Here is a 24748-nt window from a genome sequence, read left to right on the forward strand (position 1 = left end):
AATTTCATTTAAAGGGTACAAGAAGCACCGGCACACCTGGCATTTTTATTGGCATCTGAACGGAGCATCTTCACAGCCACCAAGACGGGCTCATCTTCTGTGATGTCAAACAAAAACTCTTTATTCATAAACTCCTGCATTCCTTCTGCCTCACACAGGTGCACCTAGAAGAGAAAGAGGGAGCGGGGAGAGTGAGATTCAAAACGTGACTTGTGTTTTATCTTATGCAAAGCTGTAACCAAAGCTGTAACCTGCACCTCTCCAAACTGGCCTTCTCCAAGCTTCTCTTTAAATGTGAGCAGTTTTCGTGGGAACTCCTCCACAGCAACATCCTTCCCTGACAACAGGTCCATAGTTACTGCAGGGATGGCATAGGTGTTGCTTCCAGTTACACCTTGTAGGTTTACAACATCTGCCTCTGCGTAGTGAGGGACGCCATCTTGGACTGCAAAAGAGGCAGTGGATTTAGAAGCAGAAGTGCTGGTCGAACCTGAAAGGCAACATGGTAACTATAAATCAGTGCAAATGAATATAAATACATTTGAATTTGTAAGTACCTGTGTTTGCCTGCTTACTGGGCTCTTCTGTTCTCTGTGAAAACTCCGGCAGCTTACTTATGAGGCGCGAAGGTTCCTGGTAGTCTGGACCGAGAGGAAAGATGTGCTCATAGGTGGAATTAGACTCCTGTGCATTGGTTGTATTCGACTGGTTGTGGGTGTGGTAGCCCAGTGTTTCACTCTGTATTGACAAACTAGTAGTTAGTTCGTCATCCAGCATCTGACGAGAGGCCTGAAATAAAAGATATAGAAGTGAAGAAACAGTACTGACCGCTTCTCAGAAGAAAGCTTCAGCTGAAATGCACAAACCATGAGCTCACCTTCTCCAGCATCTTCTGCCACACTTGCCTCCACAGCATAATCACAATAATGGCTACAAGGATAAAGATGATGGCCACTAAACAGCCAATCAGAATGCGGGTGTTGCTGTCATCTACTTTGTGTGTGGGGTCATCTTCTGCAGTGAAACAGAGAGAGGGGCAAGAGTTGAAGATTTTGAAGGGAGTGTGCTCTTGCAGACCAGCCCAGGCCTTTCACCCTATGACAGCTGGATGGACCTGCTTTTGAGGGTTAGTTAACATTAATTTGATAAAAATGTCCATTTCTGCATATCTAAAACCTGCTTAAATCAGTTTGTAAAATGCAAAAAAAAAACATGGAAATAAACAAATAATATTAAAATCTCAATTGCTTTTCATTGATTGGAATAAGAAAACAGCAAAGAGACATCAATAAGTTAAACCCTTGATAGTTTGCATGCTGTGTTGGTGCATTCATTATCATTGCCAAATGCTCAGACCAATGTCGTTGGGTGTTGCCACAGATTTTGTAACTGATAGGTGTATTATTAGTGTAAGTGAGGTGAGTATTGCACTAACCTGGTGGTGTGTTAGGTGTTTGCTCGGTTGGAGCCAGCGTTGTGTTGTACATGGCTGTGTCTGAAAGGGCAGATGGCACAGAGTTGATCAGAAATTAGCCGAGCTTGTCAACTTTTTATTAAAGCATAGTGAGAAAAAAGTAGTATTTAGTGTTTTTTCAGCAATTCCAGACTGGCAAAGAGAGGAAGTGGTGCCCTCAAGCACCTGGTGCTATTTGCAGAAGTCAAACGAGGGGCAGCCAATCAGAAGAAGGCAGGCTTTTATGAGGCAGGAGTGAAAGCTACTTGTTTCAGACAGTGGATTGAAGCACAAAAGCCCACTATAAAATCCCAGTATGGGATAAGTATTTTTTTAACCATCTGAAAAACACAGAGTTTGAAATGAGCACAAATGAGCATAGGTTTACAGTGTAAACCTATTCTAAATATATAACAGACTAGCAGAGAGCATCACACAGCTCTCCAATGTGTACCTGACTGGAAGGTGATCTCGCTGAACAGCATCCAGGCATCAGCAAAATAGAACTGGCACTTGATGGCACTGGCCATGTGATTAGTCAGGTTGACGATGACGAAGCGGGCAGTCGGATTCTTCTCATCCGCCGCTGGGCTGAAGGAGAGCGGCGTGGCCTCCCAGTCGGAGTCAGAGCGGAAGTAACAAACCACCTGATGGAAGGCTTTGACGTGTCTCGAGAACATGTTGTTGCAGTGGACCTGAGCGGGGGAAAAAGCCACCTGGTGAGATGTGTGGAGTTGAACAGTCATGGAGAATTTCAGCTTTTCTGATCATGAACCTCACCTTCATCGTGGTAAAGTTTCGTATGCGGTCAAACTCAAACATTATTTCTACAAATCCACTCGGGAAGCTCTCATTGTTCCAGCCCACGTAGTCATATCCTGGCCATCCATTGCGTTCATGACTTACTGTAAAATCGTCCAGGCCACACACTCCATCAGTCAGCTGGCCCAAGCCTTCTGTCATACTGAGAAACAGAGAGGTAGAGCATGCTTAATGCTCCGATCTTAAATTCTATGGAGCCTCATACTGAAGAATAACTGTTACTACAACTGGTTACTAAAACAGAAGTTGAAGAAATGTCTTTTCACTGCATTTAGCCGAGAGATTAAAACATTTGGGGAAGAGATCAGAGTGTGACATGTGGTGTGACTAACTCAGAAGAAATTCCACTTGATCCAGAGATATTTGTGTTTGGGTTGTAACTAAGGACATCACTATATTTAAATTCAATAAATAAAAAACAATACAACAATGAATCTTGAGAGTAAAATATCATGTTTCAAATGCCAAAAAGCTACAGGCATTGTTTTGAAGAGAGAACTGTTATGCACTGGATAATACAAATTATATCACAATATAAATCTGAAGGGCAAAAAAAAAAACTTTGGAAAGGTTAACTAGCCCTAGTAGGAACACTTTCATATGTTGATCCAGCACTAGGTGGCAGCATTGCATAAATGCAACATGCAATGTTCGTCTTTGGCTTTTGGCTTTGATATTGTAATATGGTCCATTTTCTTTTCCCTCTGCCCTTTTCCTTGACAGAGAAAAGAAGTTTTGTGTCATGGAGGAGATTATTCACCCTACCATAACCCAAACATGAATGTCAACAAAATACTCAGATTGGTTCAATCTGGTTTTGTAACTGTGTGAGCGGGCTTGACTCAATTATTCCCATGAGGTATTGCCTAACAGTAAACCACCATGGCCCACTCACCACTGTCTGTCTCTGCTGTCACCATAGAAACTGGACAACAACATGGCAAAGGGGGGGATTGTAAGAGGAAGGATGTAAAGTGAGAGGGTGGTGTGTGATGGAGGAAAATGACAACAAAAAACCCCCCAATACATTAAACACTCACACACCTGTAGATGATCGCTCCATCATACACAGAGTCATTGAGATAAACAGGATAAGCGGGCAAATTCATCTGTTCTCCCACTGGAGCGTTGTATGAAACAAGGCCGTCTGCAAAGCAAAGAAAAATGATTCTTTTCTCTTTTATTTTTAAATGAGTCAGTCTGCTCAATCCCATGGACTTTTATGAGATCCATCATTCATGTCATGCAGAAAGCCTTTGTTTAAAACCACAAAGTTTGTTTTACATTGTAGTTCAGATTTTTACCAAAATGTCAAGCGTCACAAGAGACGGGTGGAATTTTCCACTTTGGTAGCAGTAATAGTCCTCGATGAAGAGGCAGAACAAGGAAACAAAGAATTTAAATGTGATGTTTAGGAGCAGTATGGGAGAAACGGGACTGTTATGCCAACGCTGAGAAAAGAAGGACTTAAAGGAAGCACAAGGAATGAACAAAACTCACTGAATAGCACTTTTACTTTAAGACAACCCCTTAAAGCTTCTAACACGCTGGAGGTAAAGTGACTTTTAAAAAGCAGTTGCTTTCTTGTTTTCTTTGTCTTCCTCATGCGAGCAAAACAATCTGCCAATAAAGTCTGCTTCACAAACATTTCACTACTTCATATTCAAAACCTATTCAGCCATGCAGTATTATTTCATGCACTAAAATCTGGAAATGTTTCAACAAAGGCACCTTTTTCATGGGACTGTGTAAAAAATATGGTAAAATTCATCAAAGGTTTATTCAATATTATAGTTCAATGCATTTAATCAAAACTGAAAGTGCATTTGAGTTTCAGTAATGTCATTAATTAACCAGCTTTTTATTGATTCATTAGCTATACACATGAATTATTTAAGGGAGCAGAGACAGAGAAAAAGTGCTTTAAAAAGTACACGTTGGCTCTTTTTTCACTAATTAATAAAAAAAGTTACCACGTAAAGGGACTAAAGTGCCTATAAAGTAGATGTTTAATATTTTCCTTGCCGTATACTCATTAAGGGCACCAGTGTTTTTCAGACACTGCCCTGCCTGTCATTAAAAAGCAACAGATCCTCAGCTGATCCTCTCTATCTTTATGGGCTCAAAGGTGAGGAGGATTTGTTGCTTCAGCTCAGCTGTTAAATTGCCTTTACAGTTCTTTGCACATTATTCATTACATTTCTCATTTTTCCCTCTGCACGGTTTTTCCTTCCACCTGATCCACAACTTACCCAGCCATTCACAGCCATAGAGCTCCACTCTCATGCAGACATTCATGGAGTGGTCTGTGACTGGCATGAAGCGGACATAGCGAGCAATTATGGGCGGTTCGAGGTCCTTGAGGACAATGTCGTAGGCGTTTCTGTTTCCCTCGATCACCTGGAGGTCAAACAAACGCACTGTTATGGCAGACACTAATGACTGAGAGTCACAGAGTTTATAGATAGCAAAGCCATAAAATTAATAATCAGTTTATCGCATTATCTTGCATCTCTTTAAACGCAGTCATAATAGGTCCAAGAAATGAGAGGCACTAAAAGGGTAAAATCAGTACAGCGTTATCATTTGCTGTAAAGGTCCAAATAGATATGACTGCAAAACCAGAAAAAGATGTAGTTTCACCTGATTTACTGCAGAGGACAAACTCTATGGTGCATTTACCTGCTTGCCCTGTCTGTTTCTCCACGAGATCCAGCGACTGCCATCACGACTGTACTTGATCTTGTACATCTGGGCGAACTCATTACCCATGCCTCCTGCGTGACGACCTTGGGTGCCCACGAGCGTGATAAAGTGGAGGGAGCGCAGGTCAATCTGGAGGAACTCCTTCAGGTTGTCTGGCTCCACTGTTATCTCTGGACACCACGCGCCATCGCCCTCCTCAAAGTCCAACCTGGAGAAATAAATGGAGGGAGAGAGAAGGACAAATAATAGTAGATGTGCACATTAGAATTACAGCAGGAAAAGGAGCAACGGAGCAAAAAAGTTAGGACGTGACAGAGAAGAAAAAGGTGAGAGGAAAGTAAAAGTGAGTTCAGTGTTGGATTTCAGTTCCTGCAGCCTGCTATGAAAACACTTTGGTGAAAGGCTGGGTCGTAAATTCATCTTAAAGTGTTAATTTCAGGCAGGGGCCTGGCACAGGAAAGACGGTGCTGGGCAAGACTGAAACTACAGCCAGGATGGATGGGGAAAGTATATTACATCATTATCCTGATACTTACTGAAGGCCACCCAAGTTCTAGAGCAGACACACACAGAGACACACAATCATGCGGCTGTAGGTTAGAACTGATACCCTAGTCTGTGGTTAACTGCAAATAAACAGGCACAGGCACCTTGCAGGATAAACCACCCACACATATACACACACACTCACTCATTATCAGGGTACACATGCCATGAAACACGTGTGTGAGAGTTTGTAGAGAGATACCTACCTGCCGTATCTTGCAGCTGTGGATTCAGACCACTGACTAGAAGCAGAAATGTCCTCATCCTGTATCTGTCCTCCTGACATCCCCAGAGGATACCGGCACACACCTGAAACACCACAACATCCATCAATTGAAATCACAAATATGCAAGCAGACAGACAAAGCAGCCTGATGTTTTCTCAGCCATAAATACCACCGAGCCAGTGGGGTGCATGTGGCGGGGGGATGGGGTTGCTGATTACAAGTACTGCTGTCAATGAGAAGCTTTTTCTCTTTACTAGCACTTGTGAAAGCAGTAATTCTCTTTTAACTTGCTGTGAGTCCACTTTTGATTATGCAATTATGAAAAGGCCAGAGTTACACAGTAGCATTTTGGTAACGACGCAAGCAGGAAAATATGATTTTTCCATCGGTTTCCTTTTTTTCAGCCTATTAAAAATTCTGATGAGGGAAAAATGGCAACCAGATTGGTTAGTATTACACAGCTTGCAGAAAGTAACTTAGTACATATACTCAGCTACTTTAGTCAGGAAATGTTTGCAGTCGAACGTTTTTTGTAATTGTGTTTATCTACTCTGAAATTGTGTATTTTTAACACCACTCAAGTTGCTCTGTGTCTTTAGCTACAGTTTCTTTTGTCATCGGTTTTGAGTTTTTGTGAGCTCATGTTTTCTTTTGTTTCTAGCATGATTCATATTTTGTTTGGGTTTTGTTCTTCATTTTTGTTTAAATTTAGCTTGTCATTATTCTTTGTGTTTTATTTATTATACCTTCCTGGTGGTCCTACTTTACATTTAGCCTGTCATTTGAGTCTTGCTTTTTAGTTTGTCTTTTTTGATTGGGTTTGTGTGTGTGTGTGTGTGCGTCTAGGTTCTAGTTTGCACTTAGCTTTCTATTCATTAAGGTATTTTTTTAATTATCTTGTGCTTAGAAGCCTTGTTTATTTTCTGATGCTTTGTATGGGCTCTTTATGGTCTATTTCCTACTTTTGCTGTTTAAGACTGAGGTCTGTTTGCGTTCCTTTATTTGTTGAGTCTTTGTTACTGATGATTTTGGTGGCATTTATTTTTAAATTAATGCCACCTCTATGCTCCTTCTCTGTCCCTCTATCACTTTGTGTTTGCCCTTTTACTTTCAGTGTTCCTGTTTTCCTTGTCATCTCCTGTGTCAAGTTAGTTTTTTTCTCGTTTAGTCTTTATTTCCCATTTTATTTTGGTCAGTGTTTAGCTTTCTGTATTTTGTCTAGTTTTACTACACCTGCCCATTGTCTTGATTGTTTTCAGCTTTGTTTAGTTCCCCAACTGTTTTCTCTTCCCTCATTACCTCTTCTGTATATATGTATGCATTGTCTCAGCCTTCCTTTGTCACATTGTATATTTAGCTGTATATTCTCTGAGCTTGGTTTTCTGTATATTTGAAGTCCCTGGATTTACTCTTTCTGAATAACTGGGTATGGACTATCAGCATTAAATGTCCTCTTTGTGTTTGCCTTCTGTGTTCCTGGGTCTCGCTGCTTATGTTGAAAATTAATCCATATTCCACATGTGTGACTTAGCAGAATGACATTTTAAAGAATGACAACATCAGATATAAAGCATAATGATACATATATAAAGAAGCTGCCTACATATTGATGCATTAATGAAAGAAAATACTAAAACACTGACTCAGACAATTGTGTTTTCACAGTGGAGTAATATTTGACTATATTACTTGGCTAATCCTAACTCAGATGTGAGTGGTTTTCCCAGTATGACGATGTCCCCATCCAGTGGGTGCGAGGGTGTCACTGAACAGTTTGCTATGTGCACAATGTAAATCACACTCTCTGGCCTTTCCAGTAATCAGAGCCTAACCAAACTGAACACCCACAGGAGACTGTGGACCAGTGACAGTGCTTTCCACCACCAACAGCACTGTCATGACAGAAAATGGAAAAATGTTTTTCCAAGCTTCCAGTAGAGCCACCCACCACCTTGGTAAGACACTCTTTATTGGGTTGTTTTCTCTTTGTTTGTCACCCATTTTTATCAGCCCTTTGAAAAAAACAGTTAGCTTTAAAAACACTAATACGTTTAGCTCAACCTCAATATATCCTCTTGTTTAAAAAATGAGGAGTTTTTCAGCCCAGCTATTTTTGAATTCTTGGAATTTAGTTGCGGTTCCTTGTAGTTAGAATAATCCTCATTTAGAATAATCCCCATGATGGTCTTTGCTATAGCTGGTCAGTTCACCCACTGATTGGCCGCCCCTCACAAGCAGAAGGTTAGAAAAAAGCAGGTTTATGGCACTTCTGTGCTCACAGCCAGAGCTGTGTTTCTGAAATAATGATTTTAAGGACATCCACTCTCAATGAGCAGAAATCCGTTTAAAACCACTGATTAGGAGCTAAATTTACTCAGTCTAGAGTATGTGCTTTTGTACATAAGCTTACTAACAATATATATGATCGAAATAAGAGAAACTATAATAGGTCCACTTTAAGGAGACTCTAAGCTTAACATCTCTTGGCCATGGCTTTACAAACAGCAGTAAATATTGTATCAGTCTTCTACTCTAACTCTTTCCACCTCTATTAAACCTGCAGTCGCACCAACATATCATCACAGCATTTTTTAACTTGATAAGAGGACCACTTCTACTTAAGTGTTTCTTTTTAAGCAGGAATTTTCTAGGAGACTGTCCACCTCCTGTACTTAAATCAGTTATCACACTGTTAAGCAAACTTCTCCCCTAACTCTCCCCAGACCCTCCGCAGTGCTCGACAGTGATGAAAATTCAAACTCGTACTCAAACATTCACCAGACAGAAATATTTCATTCCCAGCTTCTGTCAAGAAACCTGAAAAACTTGATGGATAGTGCTGGACGAAGGGGTGGGGTAGTGCTGTGGGAGGACTGCACACATATGCATGCGCATACACACACGACTACACACTCTGTGCCCTCAAATTGTGGTTCCTTATTGAAATAATAAGCTGTACCCATTCGGTGTTTCTGCCAGTGCAAACAGCACTGGTATCAAGCACATGAGGATTGAGTTATTCTATGCATGTGTATGAGTGTGTGTGTGTGTGTGTGTGTGTGTGTGTGTGTGTGTGTGTGTGTGTGTGTGTGTGTGTGTGTGTGTGTGTGTGTGTGTGTGTGTGTGTCTATGGTCAAAGTGACTGATGCCCCCACTGTGCGGTCAATAAAACCATTATGCCCATCGTTTCCTACATGGCCCTCCACCCCCTCAAGCTCCTTTTTTCCTCTCTCCCCTGTGTCCCATCCTGTGTGGTCCCTCCTCGCTCTCCTCTGACCATCTGAGTGGTTAAAAGAGATTAAAGTTAACAGCATGATTTACAAAATCTTCATCTCATTAAGACTCAGTGGGCTAGAGGCTAACTGAGCGTGATCCAGCCAACATGGCATCTATTAACTTTTATACGCCTCTGAATGAATTAAGCGATTTATGGGTGTTTTCAGAGGCCAAAAAAGGGGCACTCTTGACAGGTTGGGAGAGATACTATGTTTGGCTCCTAGACTGATTCCACCTAATAGGATATGACCACCATGCAACCTGTTTTGAACCATGTATGAAAGAGCCTTTGAAAAATGTGATTTCTGCATATGTGATAGCATCAGGTCGCAGCCTTTAGCTAGGTTGGAGGTGGAAGTTAAAGGGAGTCTGATCAAGTTCGCCTGGCCCCTTGTTTCACAAAAAAACCCTTTGAGAAGATGCCAACAAGAGCTTGAGGTCCAAGGCCTCCTGTGTCCTCCTCTTGCTCTTTATGTCTCCCTGTTATTCTTTCTTCCTCTGATCCTAATCTCCTCCAAATATTTGCTTAATAGTCGAGATGGGGAGACGCCTTAAGTTTTAGAAGTTGAAGCGATGATCAGATACGCAGTCCGTGCACGCGCACATCAGATACACAAAAGAGCAAGAGTAGATGAAACCACAAACATGCATGAAAGCTTCGTTTTGGCAGTGACACGGTGACAACTTGAAGGAAGCACAAACAAAAACTCTTCCAGATGTCTACATTTACCTCCTCTGACCTCCTCTCATCTTGTCCTCACTAACCTTTGCTGCCCTCCTCGCTCCATCCTGCATCATTTATCCCCTACTGTTTATATCCCTCCCCTCCTACAATTTCTCTCCATGCACCAGATCGCTGTGGCAATAAACAGACCACATCAACCAAAACCATCCTACTCGTCTCATGTTCCAAGTAAATTAGTGGTATCCTTAGATGCATAATTACAAAACAATTTCAGGTGCTCGAACAGTTTGCTATGTGCACAATGTAAATCACATGACAGCTGGAGTAAAGGGGAAAAAATAATCAAACCTCCTTCAAGATGAACTGCAGAGATGTGTAATACATGAATCCCAATCCAGTCAAAGAACTACACTGTTTGAAAACAAACAATGAATAGTAATCACTGGTTTCAGACTGACATGTAGCTGAAATCTGTTCTTTTGTGGCAGCTCAGTCCAGCTAGATTAAGGGGTTTGAGGTGGTTGGCGCTCCCGCACTTTTGAATGCCAGCAGAGCCTCGTTCGCACAGAGGTGAAGAGTGTAAACAGACACTGAGGTGGAGAGTGAGTGAGCAAAGCACAGCAGCTCTTGTTATTTACTTTAACTGTCTCTGCTATGAAACACAGTCAAAAGTTAAGAGAATACTTTCAGTGACTATTTTGAGGTGAAATTGCCCAAGACACAACGAATGAAACAGGAGCCATTATCAGACCCTTTAACCACATCCTAGAGAGAGTCAGAGCGAGAAAGAGGCGGGTTTCAGTACGCCCTGCCGGATGTGTGACCGCTCTTCCAAATGTTGGTTTTTGCTGTGTTTATTTATCTACCCGACCCACTCAGAGGTGACCCCCGGGGTGAGTTGTGGGGGCAGTCCAGTGTGTGCATTTGGATGTATGGACACATACCCCACTCCCCTTATGTGCGCACCCACCACCACCATCACCACAACCCATCAGGCTTCACATTAAACTGCACTATCTAAAAATATCACCCGTGAAAAAAGGTGGAAAAATACTTGCCTTGTGTGGTGGAGAAATAAAGAGAGAGAGAGATGAAGAAGCAATGGACTAAACCTCTCCCTCACCTCTTGATTTTTACCGCACCCTGCACTGAAAGGCAGACTTGTTCTTTAGCTTTTGCAGTTCAAACACTGACTGCACAGACACACGCGCACACATACACCACAGTCATGAAAGTTTATGTTCACATACCTGCCCCTTATGTGTCAGTCATGTTTTGGTTTCATTGCCTATAAATAAGCTGTCTACTTTATTGTATCTCCGAGACCATGACCATGTAAACTTATAGCAGCCACTGTGGCCACAAGTGGGAATTTACATGGTTATGGCTCAAGTCAGTCACCTAAGTCAGTTGCTTTAAAGCTGAATTAATCAATATTTCTATTAAAAATGTCATGTGATATATAAGGTTTGCTGTAAATACCATTTTAGCAGCTTCTGGGCCAAAGGTGGGCAATTAATTTTCCCAAGGGGACACATTAGAAACTGGGGCTTTAGTGGAAGTTTGCACCAATACACTGAACTCAGTTCAGTTAGTCCCAGTTTCTCATTTGGCTCATTAGGAAAATTAATTGCCCCACTGTATTCTAGGTCACTGTATGACTGCATACGGCCATTGTTTTTACTATTAGCGTCCAGGCTGTAAATATAAACCATTAACCAAGTTATTTGACTATAAGCTTCTTGATATTTGACATCAAGTAAGGTTGCAGCAGCAAATTTACAAAGACTGGCATTTAGTTAATTCTTCACCTCACATAATATATATTCTTATTGTCGTGAAATTCACTTTTATAAGCTCTCAAATTCGACTGCATTCATTCATTCAAGACTTACTCTAAACATCCTCAAAAGAAGAAGCCCACACAATAATAGTACTGCCCAATATTTGGATGCTCTGCCCTGGCCTGTGCTCGTGTCCACACTTCCTCCTCGCCCTCCTCCTCTCTCCACATTGAAATAAAGTTCGCCTACTCACGATTAAAATGGGAAAAACAGGGATGGTATAACTCCATTGCTTGGGAATTTTAAACAGGGGAAAGTTGGCATCACTCAGCATCTTAGCTCCACTAAATTCAGCAGTGAATATTTCCACACAGTGAAAAAATGACTCACTTCTCAATGCAGCAGAAGTAAAGCATTAAACAGAATTATAGGTGGATATGTCCTGCTTCCATTTATTACAGCAGGTTGAGATTTGAGTTTTTAGCGGAGGACAGTGACAGCGGAGGTGAATGCTTTAAACAATGGTTTGGATCAGATTTTAAATGAGATCAAATGTCTTAAATGGTGAACTTGTTGAACGCTGACAACGATCAGATACACAAACAGTCTTTTCCTTGACTTATAAGTGGTCAGATACTGGGAATTGCACACCCCACAGACACACACACAAACACAGAAATGGTGGGGAGAAAGACAGAGCCTATTTCAATGGACTTTCCTGCTGTCAGAATGTCTGGTATGCATTAGCCACAGACTCCAGTGGGATAGCTGGATCACAGCATGCGTGTGCATGCGGGTATATGCATGCAAGCAGGCGCACAAACACGCACACATGCATTCACTCACTCACAAAAACAAGGAAAGAAGACAGACAAGAGGGAGAAGCTTTAACAGAGTCAAACACTCAACGTGTAATTGAGAAGATGTCTCATAAGACATGTTTGAAAGTTTGAGTACTGAATCCTGAAAAGGCTCTCACATATGGCTATATAGGTCAGAAATGCAGCTATTAATAGCTACGTATAAGGAAAGGCTTGAAAGTAACCACAGCATGCATGCACTATTTTACTTATACTCCCTGACACCCTTTGATCTCAATTGCAACCGGGCTGAATTTATTCTGTTGTCTTTGGATTGAAGAATAAATGAGTGCCAGAGTGAGTCAGGTTCAAATGCGCGTTTACCTGTGATGTGGTTGTGTAAGTATTTGTGTTTGCCTGTGCAGCTCGGTGGTGAGAATGAGAAAGAAAGATGTAGAAAATGTCTGTGAAGGTTCTCAGTCAGATGTAGAAAACAGCTGTTGTTTAAAAAAAAAAAAAGAAAAAGAAAAGTTGTGTTTCTTAAAAAAATACTTTGGTTTGGTGGGTTTGAAAAATGTAATGTTTGTAGTTTTGCTTCAGCAGTGTCCATTTGAGAGAGCAGAAAACCCCCAGGCCTGTCATCATGACCTCATGTTTGCTTTTACTTTCATACTTTCTCAAAATAAAATTGGGTTTACAGTCTTAAAATGCTGCAGAACATCATGTAAGAAAGTTTTATTTTGAAAGTGGAAGTGGGGTGGAGAAAGGCTGGAGGATGTGGAAGTGATGGGGCACTTTTTTTTCCACTGTTGTTTTTTTTAACATTTCTTGGCAGAGCTGTCGGGATATAACCTGTAAACCCTGTTTTGAACTTTTCTGACAAAACCATTATTAATTACTGTTATTAGATCTGAAATACTGTGGCATATATGTCATTCATTATTCTTTCAACAATAAAGAAAACTGAACCTGATGACAGAAGCTTTGAAACTGAAATCATAAACAGTAGCCAGCTCGAGGTTTTTACTGGCAAATATCTGCTGCATTTCTACAATTTCAACAATAACTAAAAAGCTCTCTTTGGTTGCTTTTTGACTCAATCTTTGCCCATTAAATGTTGCTACCCCATTTCCTTGTAAAAAAAAATTATTGGTCCCTTTTCATTGACATCACAAAAACCACACATACATTGAAGGGAGAGCTGGAGAAAGGCGTGCATGCTGGGATCAAAGAGGCCAAACCAGAAAGAGAGGACCACATGGATCTCACATTGCAGCACTTATCCAAAATCTGAATCAGTTGCAGTCTGGACTGTTGGACTGCAGCACTTAGCCCAAAAATCCCTACTCAAAACTCACAAAAGTGGTTTTATAGTATTCACAAACTCTTGAATATGACCTTATTACACCCTCAGACTTAAACGCATACACCCAAGGACAGAAAAATGGGAGCTCAACACAGTACGTCATCTCATTTTGCACACACCTGGGTTGACCTGTGACGTGACGCCTCCTAACAAATAGACAAGGATGAGCAGGAGGAAGTGAATGTCCCACAGGTGCTTCATCCCAAACACGTGCAAAGAGACAGACTTCCAACCTGAAAGACAAGATGGAAACAGCAGGTTATGCAAACGTCTGAAAGACAGTTTCATAAACCCCGGGATAAAACTGTGAACTCTTTGGTGCCTGCAGGATAACCAGATTACATTTTGTACTAACTCCTCTGTATTCATGGGAACAAAACATTTGTTTAGATATATAAGAGGAAAATGGCAGTTTAATTGGAAACATGTTTTTATTTCACTCAATAAAAGACACAATAACTGCCACCGAAAACTGGAATTTCCCTTTATTTAGAGCTTTATCACTCTGTGAAAGAGCTATTAAAATCTAACTGTAGGGATGTTTAAATTTCAGCCAAAGAAGACAAAATAGTCTCAGTTAAAGTTGTTTTTTTATGATTTTACATAATGCACACTAATTATAGGAAGAAATGAGGAACGAATAAACGAAGGGACAAATTATGAAGCGAGGGGGAAAGAGACGTTGAGGCACTGAGTCACAGACATGACCTCAGCTGGAAGGCCGCACAGCCAACCAGCCGCCTCCAACTGACCAGTCCATCCAACAACAGAGAGAAACACCTAGTTTCAGCTAGTTTCTCACCAAATCCAATTCATAATCAGTCTTTATTTGTAGCACTTTTTAGATTACAGTTACAAATGCTGTGACTGTGCAAATGTAAAAGTGCAAAAAATGATGAAAGAGATCAGTGAAATGCCAGCATACTTGATCTTTTTAAAGGGGACTATTAAAAGTCTGAACAGCATCGCCAGCATTAGCAAAAGCTTCCACTTGTGTTTCCGCACTAAATTTGCACATTCCTGATCACTGTGTGTCTGCTTGAAGAAATCAGAACTTAACACCTGAAGTCTAATTTTGCTTTAACATTTTACAGCGTAGAATACTCTACACGCTGTTCAGCTGTTTGGTAGCAGAGGAAATCAATAAAGCAAGGTTATCTAAACTAAAACACACATGATGCAAAGCAAAACTAAGAGAACATTGTGGGAATTTTCATAAAGAAACATCACAGTGTGTGTCTGTATCGAACATTTCCTGTTCTTCGTCTCGGGCCAAAAACAACATATTCCTGACATTCTCCCACTGAAATAACAAAAGGATCAGCAGTCTGGTCAATGAAACAGAGTTTCACCACAGTGCAGGCCTCTGTTCATTTTATTTCATGTTCAATCTACTGTCATCTGTTTCAAGATTTGCTGATACTTCAGTTTGTCCAAATCAAACATATATGCGGTACAGGATCTGTCCATCTATAGATACGCCTGCACTGCAGCATGTGTTTCTAAACATTACCTGACTAAGACGCACACAGGAACAAGAAGTGCCCAGCACACTCAGATTGGACATTAAATGTGCAGGTAACGATAAGTTAAATTCAAAGATAGTAAGCACTCCTCCTGCGTTTTTCATCCTTCATTCAGCTCTGTCACCTAAATCAAACAGTGTATTTTCAGTTTTGAGGATAAATGAGGAGTTATGAAAACTTCTTTCAAGCTTGATTCTCTCAACATTTTCCAAAGTTTATGGGTGTAATATAGCTTTGTAGCCCTGAGCTTACACTGTTTTTTACGAGAAGTTTAGAATCGCGCCTTATATTTAAGAACGAAATCCTATCGAAATGCTGGATTTAGCATTAGTTGTACATTAGTTATGAATTCTCTGATTGCTCGAGCACAGAGAACAGAGAGTCCACCCAGTGCATTTTGTAACACTTATTACACCCTGACTTGCCTCTTTCATTGTGCCTTCACACATAATCTCATTGCTTTTCTTACTGCTATTTCCTGCAGCTTCATGTTACAGCCATTTCCCACTGAGACGCTTTTACTAAGCTTAATTCCTCTTGGCGTTTCGTAGCTAATGAAACACAAACACCTGATGGCTTGCGTGTATTTGGCAGTCAAAAATGTGTTTACCATGTGCTGGAGAACATTTATGTAAAGACTGCCTGTATTGTATGTCCAGGAGGAGAACTGACCTTTGGTTATACATTTGGAGACTCTCAAAGGACCATACCGGTGTGTTTGCGTGCAAACATACATTTCACATTACTGCTCACCAACTATCAGACAGTCTGGAGCGCTTTAGATCTAAACTTAAATATGTGGAGTGACAAAACTGAGCACAGAGAGGCTGGATCCCCAGACCATGTCTCCTGTTGATAATTGGTGGTCCCCTGAGTTGTAATCAACAGATCAAAAGGCCAGCCTCTGAAACACCTCCAAAGCACTATCTCTAAAACTAATGATCAGATATACTTTCAATAAGGGAGCAAAGCACGCTGTAATCACAGATGGATCCTGTGGATAAAGACAAACTTGAAAAACCTGCAGGTTTTACACAAATAAAGGCGGGGTACATTTGACAAACACAAAAAGTGAGTCTGAAATGTCTTTAAATGGCCACAACACCAAGAAAAACATGTTTTAGATAATCATGGCTTTTTATTCTCTTGCCAAAAGTAAAATGTCTAGCTTTCATTTGTTTGTTGTGTGGGGACATTTAGACCATCGGTCTTGTTATATCTTGGGCCAGCACTGTAGTGTGGTGGTCCGCACCCACAGCAAGAAAGGCCTGGGACTGAATCCAGGCCTTTCTGTGTGGATTTTGCATGTTCGCTCCATGTCTGCATGGGTTTTCTTCAAAAACATCCATGTTAGGTAAACTGATGATTCTAAATTGGCCCTGTGTGTGAATGTGAGTATGTATGGTTGTCTGGATCTCTGTGTTAACCTTTCAGAAGACTAATGACTGGCACAGGGTGTACCTGTGCAGGTCATTTGTGTACCTAGGAGTACCTGATGTACCAAGGATAGACTCCAGTCCCACCATAACCCTGAATGGATAAGCAGAAGAAAATGTATGGGCTATTATTTATTAAAGTTTTTAACTTTTTCTCAGCTTTAAACATCATTTTTTAAGGTTTCCTCATATAAATATTCCAAAGTTTAATCAGTAACAGCTTCAAAACTGCAATTTGAAAATGAATACATTCGGACTCTGCTGCTCTGGAGAATTTGGGCAATAAGTTTCCTTATCACTCACTTGATACAACTGAACTTCCCCTAAAACTCCTTAGATCTTAACTCTGCAAATGCGATACAACAAAAATGAAACACAAATAATCATATAACTGTTTAGTCAGTTATAAAAACCCCAGCTCTGTTTTTACAGCAGACGGATCCTAATTCCCAATACACGGACCTTCAGAAAGTTAGAAAGTGTTGAACGACCGCAGATCTCGACATAATTTACTTTAAGATTTAATTGCAGAGGTTTGGAAAGTGCTTAATATGGTAATAAAGTCTACTGTGAAAGCTCAAATTGTGGTAAGAACACCGGGCATCTGAGTTTAAAGACTCGGCTCAGCAGCAGCCTGGATAAACTACGTATGTTGTGACAAATTCAAATCTAGAAGGCAAAAAAATGTAACTATAAAGTCTAATCTATAAAAATTAAACCCGTTTTTTAAGAGTTGTTTGCTTCCCCGGAATACAGCTACACAACTTCCAGCTGTGTTTTCCATACCTGTATTAATAAAACAGCTTTTATTCCCTGTTATAGTAACATCAGATCAGTCCACAGTGCTGAGAACCCAGCACAGGTCCACATTTCTGGAAAGTTCTCTCCGCTCTCCTCTTACAGGAACACGGCAGGAAAAACTTATTCATATCCTATCTCCGTTTCAAAAGGTATCCTTTCCAGGGATTTTTCCTTTGCACTTCCAAAGAAAAAATTCAGACTTTCATGTGAAAAAAATAAAGAAAAAACAGAAAGTATCTCATTAAACCATTACTAAACCATGTAATATGATTAAACTATAATTGGTGAGTAATTTTAAAGTGTACTATTATTCATCATATTATGTATATTTAACATTTTCCATAAAGAGAAAATTAGCTGTCTCATTTCATGATGAAATACATTACACAAGTAGCAATGGTGAAGTAAAAGATGGGGAAACTGGAGACCAGCTGCACAAACCCTTCAGAGGTGAATTTATTCTGATAGCTCCAGAGAGACACCACAGGAAAAAGTTAGGAGAGCTGGGTACACACAGACACCCCCACCTGTACATATGCAGAACAACCTCCAGGCCCTTTGTTATTCAGCCTGCTGGAGCACACACGGGATTCAAATTCTCTAACTGAGGTGAAAATGGAAATAGTGTCCCCTTCCAGGTACGATATGTCTGCCATTTTCCTCCTAATTAAACAATCCTTCAACACTAGCAGGCAGAGTTTGGTTTGGATATCACTGGTCTGAGGTAAAGTCTGCTCTCTACTGTGACGATGGCGCCCAGGTAAACCGGGTCCAAATTTGGCCTGCATTTTTCACAACATGCAATCCAGTGTAAACAGCGAGACTGAGAGCCACGGGAGGGGAGAAACGAGGTGAGGATGGAAGCACAAAAGAGGTGTTGGATGAAAAAGGGCTATGATTCCATAGAGGACATGTCAACACATAAACAGAGCTCTGAGGAAGGAGGAAAGCGAGATGAATTATAACGAGCGTGTTTTACGGTTGTTGTCATGGTGTAGTTCTTAAAGTGATGTCCAGAGGCCTCGCTTTGGGATCGGTTATATGTAAAAGATGGATGTAGCCACCATTACATCACCCATTAGTTAATGAAATCCTGTTATGAACTGTCAGGTTGATCATTTTTGCCAATTTGCTGCAATTTTGGTGTTGCAACCACACTGACGACTGAGAGGTGGGTCTGACTGGGAAACTGAGGGGTAATGCACTTTGCCAAACACAAGGTGGACTCCACATACAAAGGTCTGGTTTTGGATATACCTTTTTACCCTATTAGGGGCTGTTTTCTTAGGAAATTATTATTATGAAGTGTTAAACTTGTTAGAAATGTTTTTAATAAGGTCTAGAACCATTTGTCTTAGATCTATAATCCAGTGTATTTTCTCAACATGGCCACAAAAAGGTAAGTTTAAGACACTTTCACACTTTTGGAAGGAGCATACATCTTTGATATACAGTTTGTAGTCTGGTACTGTATTTCTCATCCTTCTTGCCTTATAACTTTCTCCCTTTGAACATGTTAAATTGCTGACTTAGGCATATCAACGTATCTGTGTGCACCCTCACACAGCCTCACGTTTTAAATTCATGGACATGAGAGAGTCTACACCTCTGATCGCCTATCTTTTAAGACAGCTAACCTTCAGGAAAGTCTATACCGGTGCAAGGCCCACTAAAGGTTCACATTTCTGAAAATAAACTACGGACACTTCCAAAAGCTTTCAGAAAAAGAACAAAAAATAAACCTGAGCAGAAGGTGTATAAAGCAATCAAAACAAAAGGCTTTAGAGTAGCAGGCATGACACATTTCAATGTGTCCGGGGAAACTTTCCTGTTACAGGTTATTCTGTAAAAGCATACAAATCTATAACAAAAATATAGTCCAAAGAGGCCACAAAAGTTAGGAAAAAAAGTCAAATACATGACTTCACTAGTTTATAATTGTCAAGAGTGACAAGATACATAACAGAGTGGTGAGTTTCACATCAGTTCCACCTTACCGAGCTGTATCTCCAGACTATAAGTTATAAATGCCGAGGCAATACCTCAAAAGGAAAATTGGCCTCATTTACTGTATTCCTACTCCAAAAGTTTCCTTTTTCCCTGAGTGAAATATGTTTAGCCATCGGTGGGATGAAGAGTCCCTGAGGATGGCCTTTTTCTGGTTTCATATGCTGCCATAGACATAACTATTTAGCATATAAAAAACAGAAAGCATGGAAATTTCTTCTTTTAAGTACATCTGTGTGCCTCCCCTAGGACTGCAAACATAATATGCTAAATGTCATAATGGAGTGCTCTATCTTCAGTCACAATATTAGGCAAGAACTCAATTTTCAGCTGAGGTTAAACTCATCTGTCATTATTAGTGTCATTTTGAAACTCTGATTGTTTATGAAGAAACTTGTTATAATTCCAAATCATCAAGAGTTAAATTTACATACATATTCCCCGTGCAGGAAACTGTGACCGTGAGGGGCCTCACCCTCAGGTCGGCTGAGACCCAGGCTTGCATGTTCAGCCCCTCATGGGTTGATAAGTTAGCCCTCCTGGAGAAAAGAATACTTTGACATGTTGGGAGACATGTTATTTTCCCTTCCTGCAAAGACTTAGAATAGATGATAAATACTTTTCTCCTATGTGTCTCTTTACAAAAAGTTGCTGTCAGCCACTGGTTATATTAGCTTAATCTAATCTAACTTGTTCTGTTTTTTTATTTGTATAGATGTCTTTATAAGTGTGAAAATTGGGTGCTAGCAGACCAGAAAAAGGTTATTTAACTCCCCAGTCTTGAGTGTTTATCATATGCTAAGCTAAGTAGATACTTGCAGTAAATTCCTACTGAACTGTGCGTTCACATGTTCTCCAGAAGGATGAATTTCCAGAGTCAGAAGGTCATTCTTCTGACGTTGTGTTCAAGTGCTTTAAGTCAGAAAATGGAAATAACATGGATGCTACAATGAGGAACCGTTTCTTGCATATAATAAATAAAATACTGTTTTACTTGAATTGTTTATGTATTCATTGATAATAAGCTTTCTAGCTAGTCTCAGACAGTGTAGATGGATGGCAAGTAAAGTTACAATCTAATACAGTACCACAGATTAAATGATACTATAAAAGTGGTCTGCAATATGTGAATTTCCACTATTGACCAAAAGTTGCTATAGCCAACAAAACATTTCCTTTCATATTTCGCGTGTGTGCTTTTATGACGTCAAGAACTCGGCAGATTATGTGCAGAACTTGGAAAAGTTGTTGTTCCAACTTGAGGGGGTGTTTTGGTGAACTTTTTCCAGCCGGGAACCATTTTTTTCCCGATTATTCCAACACCAAATGAATCCACAAAAGAGCTGGATGTCCTCAAAAGAGATTCAAATGCAATACTTTGGCACCAATAATGAATTGTTATTTTCCTCTTGACTTATAATACAGTCCAGCATAACAGCTATTTATACATACTGTCTTACCAAGACTCAAATATGATAGAAAACGTGCTTTAAATGTTCCTGCGCGCACTGGGAGTTTTTGGGTTACTTTACATTTTACACAAAATCTTACATGCTAGAGGCTAGTCCCCCACTCAGGACAACATCTATGGCCAAAGCTATTCAGAGTTATTGCATGTTAGAACAGACATTATGTATTTTAGAAATAATGACTTTCAGCCTCTGTGATAGGACTCTAGCCTTTGATTGAAAACAGGTTGTTATAAACCAAATGGTGATCAGCAGCAAGCAAAGTTTATTATCTAGCTGGAGCAGAACGTTCCTGAATGGAATAACTGTTTGCTCAAATTTCTGTTTCTGGGGTCGATATCAGGTCTCTCTTGGCTAGTTCAGGAAGTGGTGAAGGACAGATATTCCACTCAGAAACCCACAAGGCCGCAGAAAGAAACACACGCACAGCACACACATTTTTTAACCTGAAGGACGTCTTAAATACCATTGAGGTAAACTGATGAGTCTGGACAATTCAGAGGAATAACTATTCAACCTAAATATCAAGGCACACCGGTTTAGTAGTCTCACAGGCGCTCATGCACTGATTGCAAAGTCCTACTGCAGAGCACTCACATTGCCAAAGGAAAAAAAAATGCACAGGGATTTTATTTTGTTTTCCCAGGCTTTATATGTTTGTGTAAATAATTTAATTTGCTCGGGAGTAACGGGCAAAGCACACAGAGTAACATTGGTGCACCAGGGCCTGCAGCCTGGGAAAAACTGTAAAGTCAACACACAGGTTTACCTGGCTCTACTCCCTGCCTCTCTCACATACAAACACAAACACACAGCAGCATCAACATCTGAGGTTTTACAGGATCCCTCGCATGACAGGAAGCAGCCAGACGAGGCTGGCACGGTTGAGAAAGACTGAGAATTTCACCATCCAGGCACCAAAAACTGTCCTGCCAATATCAGTGGCCAGACAGAAGAGGAGGGGGAGAAGGAAAGCACAAAGGCCTGAGGCTAGGGAGGCACTTAGAAAATTATATCTTCTGTTTTATAATCACAACGCTAAAACACAGGCCATAATTTCTGTCAAACTGTATGACTTCACGTTGATTAAAATATGAAATTTAACTACAGTGCTTTTAGAAAATAAAAATAACTGCATGACAGGTTAATTTCCAGGGTAAACACATTATACTGTCACTGCTCAGTTCCCAAGATTTGGGCTCATAAGGATCTGATATGCTGATCTCATTATCTATTATTAACTTTGGTCAGATTTAATATGAGTTAATAAATATATAAGACAGAAAATAAGAAATTCTTAAAAGTCAACCATTATTTTTCTTATCTATTATTTTTCCCCTCATTTTTGTTTTCTGTGTTAATGCCACGACACGTGGTAGAAAAATTATGAGCATGAGTACCAAATTGGTAATAAGATAATAAGAAGCACTTTTGCACCGAGAGCCACACCCTGCATAGAGCACATGTAATAGTGTGAGTGTGTTTATGTGCACAGGTCTGATTGCTATTCAGTACACCCATATGCTATGCACCATAACCATCCACATGTGCTTTCTATTATATCCTCTTGTTTCTCCCTTAAGGCTGTAATATAGCATCACAGATATTTTATTTTTATAGGAAAGTATGGAATCCGAATTGTATTTCACAACCAGACCCAGGTGGAGCCATGTAAACACACAGCCGTAAAATCTTAGAATGAGGAGCAGGGACATGCATGGAAGAAGGCCCACACACACACACACGATTAAATTATTGTGACTGGAAAAGAAAAACGCCACGGAAAACAATCCTCTATTGTCCACATAAAATGTTGTGATATGTGGGGAGAAGTCCTTAGTTACATGCTTAAATGTGGGATATCTTACACCACGTATGCAAATGTGACACGGCAGACTTTAAATGCTGCTCTGCGATACTGTGGATGAATATAAGATTCCGCTTCCTAAGCAATAGTTTTACAGTAACGTGAAACCCAAAGCTGAAAAGCAAAGGTCCTTCACTGCTTCACTGGTTGGAGACAACCTCTGCCGGATCTTTTCACATAAACGGTCTCTTTTTTGTTGCCTTTGTGTTGTTTACTTTTGCTTTTAAAAAGCTGTGCAGGGGAAATATTATGTGTCACATCTTGTGTCGGGGCGTCTTTTTTGTTTTTTCTTTATTACTGAGTCACAAAGCTGTTTTATTTATTTATTTGTATCCTGGAACAGCGGTCACAAAGCGCTGTAGAAGAAACACCATATCACACACAGCTTTGTGACATACTGTCATATTTCACTTTATTTTATGCTTCACAGAAATTTCTCTATTTAAAAAAGGCCAGTAGTCAAACTCCACAGAGCTGAAGTAAGTGGTTCAAAGCATAAGGCAACCAGATCTCTTTTCGGTCCATTACTGTTATTCAGATGATTGAAAATCTACACAGAAAAACTGTCTGGATTCTGTCTTCGTACTGCTTGCTGACATGATGGCTTAAAGGTTGTGTAAGGCGGTTCGCCCACCAATACACTATGTAATAAAGCAAAGGGTTTTTTCTTTTACAGCTGTGTACAATGCATTCAGCCAGGAGCACACCTGTTGGAGTACGCCAGCGATGGTGCCACTGGGGACTGTAACTTGCCTGAGGACATGAACTGTTCAAGCCAGTGTACAAGTGCTTGTAAAAAAAAAAAAAAAAGGCTGTAAAAATCGAGAAAGAATGTGAGAACCTGCAGGAGAGACTGAAGCGTCATTTTTAGCACCCTCAGGCAGACCGGGCACAGAGTTTTACCTGCAAAATCCACCAAAATATTTCGACAAAGGCACAAACTGTTCATTGTGAATATTGTGCAGCTACAGGCTGTGTTTGTTATGTAAGGAGAGTAGCCCAAAATCTATGAGTGGAGATCCAGTTTGATTGAATATGCAGGCCCTGAACTTTACAGCTACACTGTCAGATTGGAAAAACAGCATCTCACGCCAATTTCCATCTCCCCCGTTAAAGCAGAGCTCTATCTGCCACACGGCGCCCAGCTCAAGAGCACTTGTGCATTAAAGTCATTTGACTGTGGCAGTTGGGGCTGTCTTAAATTTAAACAGCACACTGACTCACAAATATCAGTGACTGCAACTGAAGTGAATAATATACATAAAATACATTCACTGCCACCCACTTTCAAACTTAAAGCGCATTCTTGTCCAAAAGGTCACTAATTAAAACAGAATGATTTCAATAAATTCTTTTGTATTTTTGTAACAGGATCAAATAAAAACAAATCGATACAGCAGAGCAGATAGCAGTGGTTCCAGAAAAAAAGGCCATCGTTATCCATGCAGTGACAACTCAGCAGTGACAACTCATTCAAAGCCAAGACTGTCATTTGTACCCAGCAGCAGCAGGCTGCAGCGAGTCATGAGGTTTTTCTCATGTTGAGATATTGCCTCAGAGTGTCCCTGACACTCTGTAATTAGGGAAGGCATGAGAGAACTGAGGTGAAGAGATGGATAATGAGCATCAGACAAACAAACAAACAAGAAAAGACTGCCACATGTAAACAGGAGAAGGAGGACAGCTGAGGACACATGTGCAAACAGAGAGAGGAGGATTTCTGACTGCTTTGTGTTAATGAGCACCTCTAGCTTGGCTCCTTTATAATTACCTAGCTTTCATGATACACATCGAGAATAAGCTCTCTCTGGACGAAAGCAGCGAGCTTAATAATTATTCTACAGCGGAAATTAAATATATGTTTTCCATGACTGAAGACAAATCAACATATAGTTTTCAGAGAAACACCAATTAGACATACTCAGAAATAAGAAGGACAAAGGTAGACTTCTCTGGGTTACACGTTGTGTAATGCCC

The 24748-nt window shown here is 40.4% G+C and overlaps 1 protein-coding gene across 2 annotated transcripts in view; it reads right to left on the minus strand.

Annotated features, from left to right (window-relative positions):
• The window catches only part of ddr2a (discoidin domain receptor tyrosine kinase 2a), a 30837-nt gene that overhangs the window by 3786 nt on the left and 2303 nt on the right, over positions 1-24748 (minus strand). The window contains exons 2-13 of one of the 2 annotated variants that reach the window (XM_063467162.1): positions 13785-13898; positions 5734-5836; positions 4958-5189; positions 4528-4675; positions 3320-3422; positions 2234-2417; positions 1908-2148; positions 1436-1495; positions 878-1014; positions 576-789; positions 258-490; positions 37-164 (exon numbers count right to left, since the gene is read on the minus strand). In XM_063467162.1, coding sequence (XP_063323232.1) covers positions 37-164; positions 258-490; positions 576-789; positions 878-1014; positions 1436-1495; positions 1908-2148; positions 2234-2417; positions 3320-3422; positions 4528-4675; positions 4958-5189; positions 5734-5836; positions 13785-13866 — 1865 coding nt within the window. In that variant the 5' untranslated portion in view covers positions 13867-13898. Of the gene's footprint in view, positions 1-36; positions 165-257; positions 491-557; positions 790-877; positions 1015-1435; positions 1496-1907; positions 2149-2233; positions 2418-3319; positions 3423-4527; positions 4676-4957; positions 5190-5733; positions 5837-13784; positions 13899-24748 lie in introns of both variants that reach the window. The other variant, XM_063467163.1, reaches the window with a different exon arrangement.

The sequence above is a fragment of the Pelmatolapia mariae genome, linkage group LG23 (genome assembly GCF_036321145.2).
Source record: "Pelmatolapia mariae isolate MD_Pm_ZW linkage group LG23, Pm_UMD_F_2, whole genome shotgun sequence".
Lineage (NCBI taxonomy): Eukaryota > Metazoa > Chordata > Actinopteri > Cichliformes > Cichlidae > Pelmatolapia > Pelmatolapia mariae.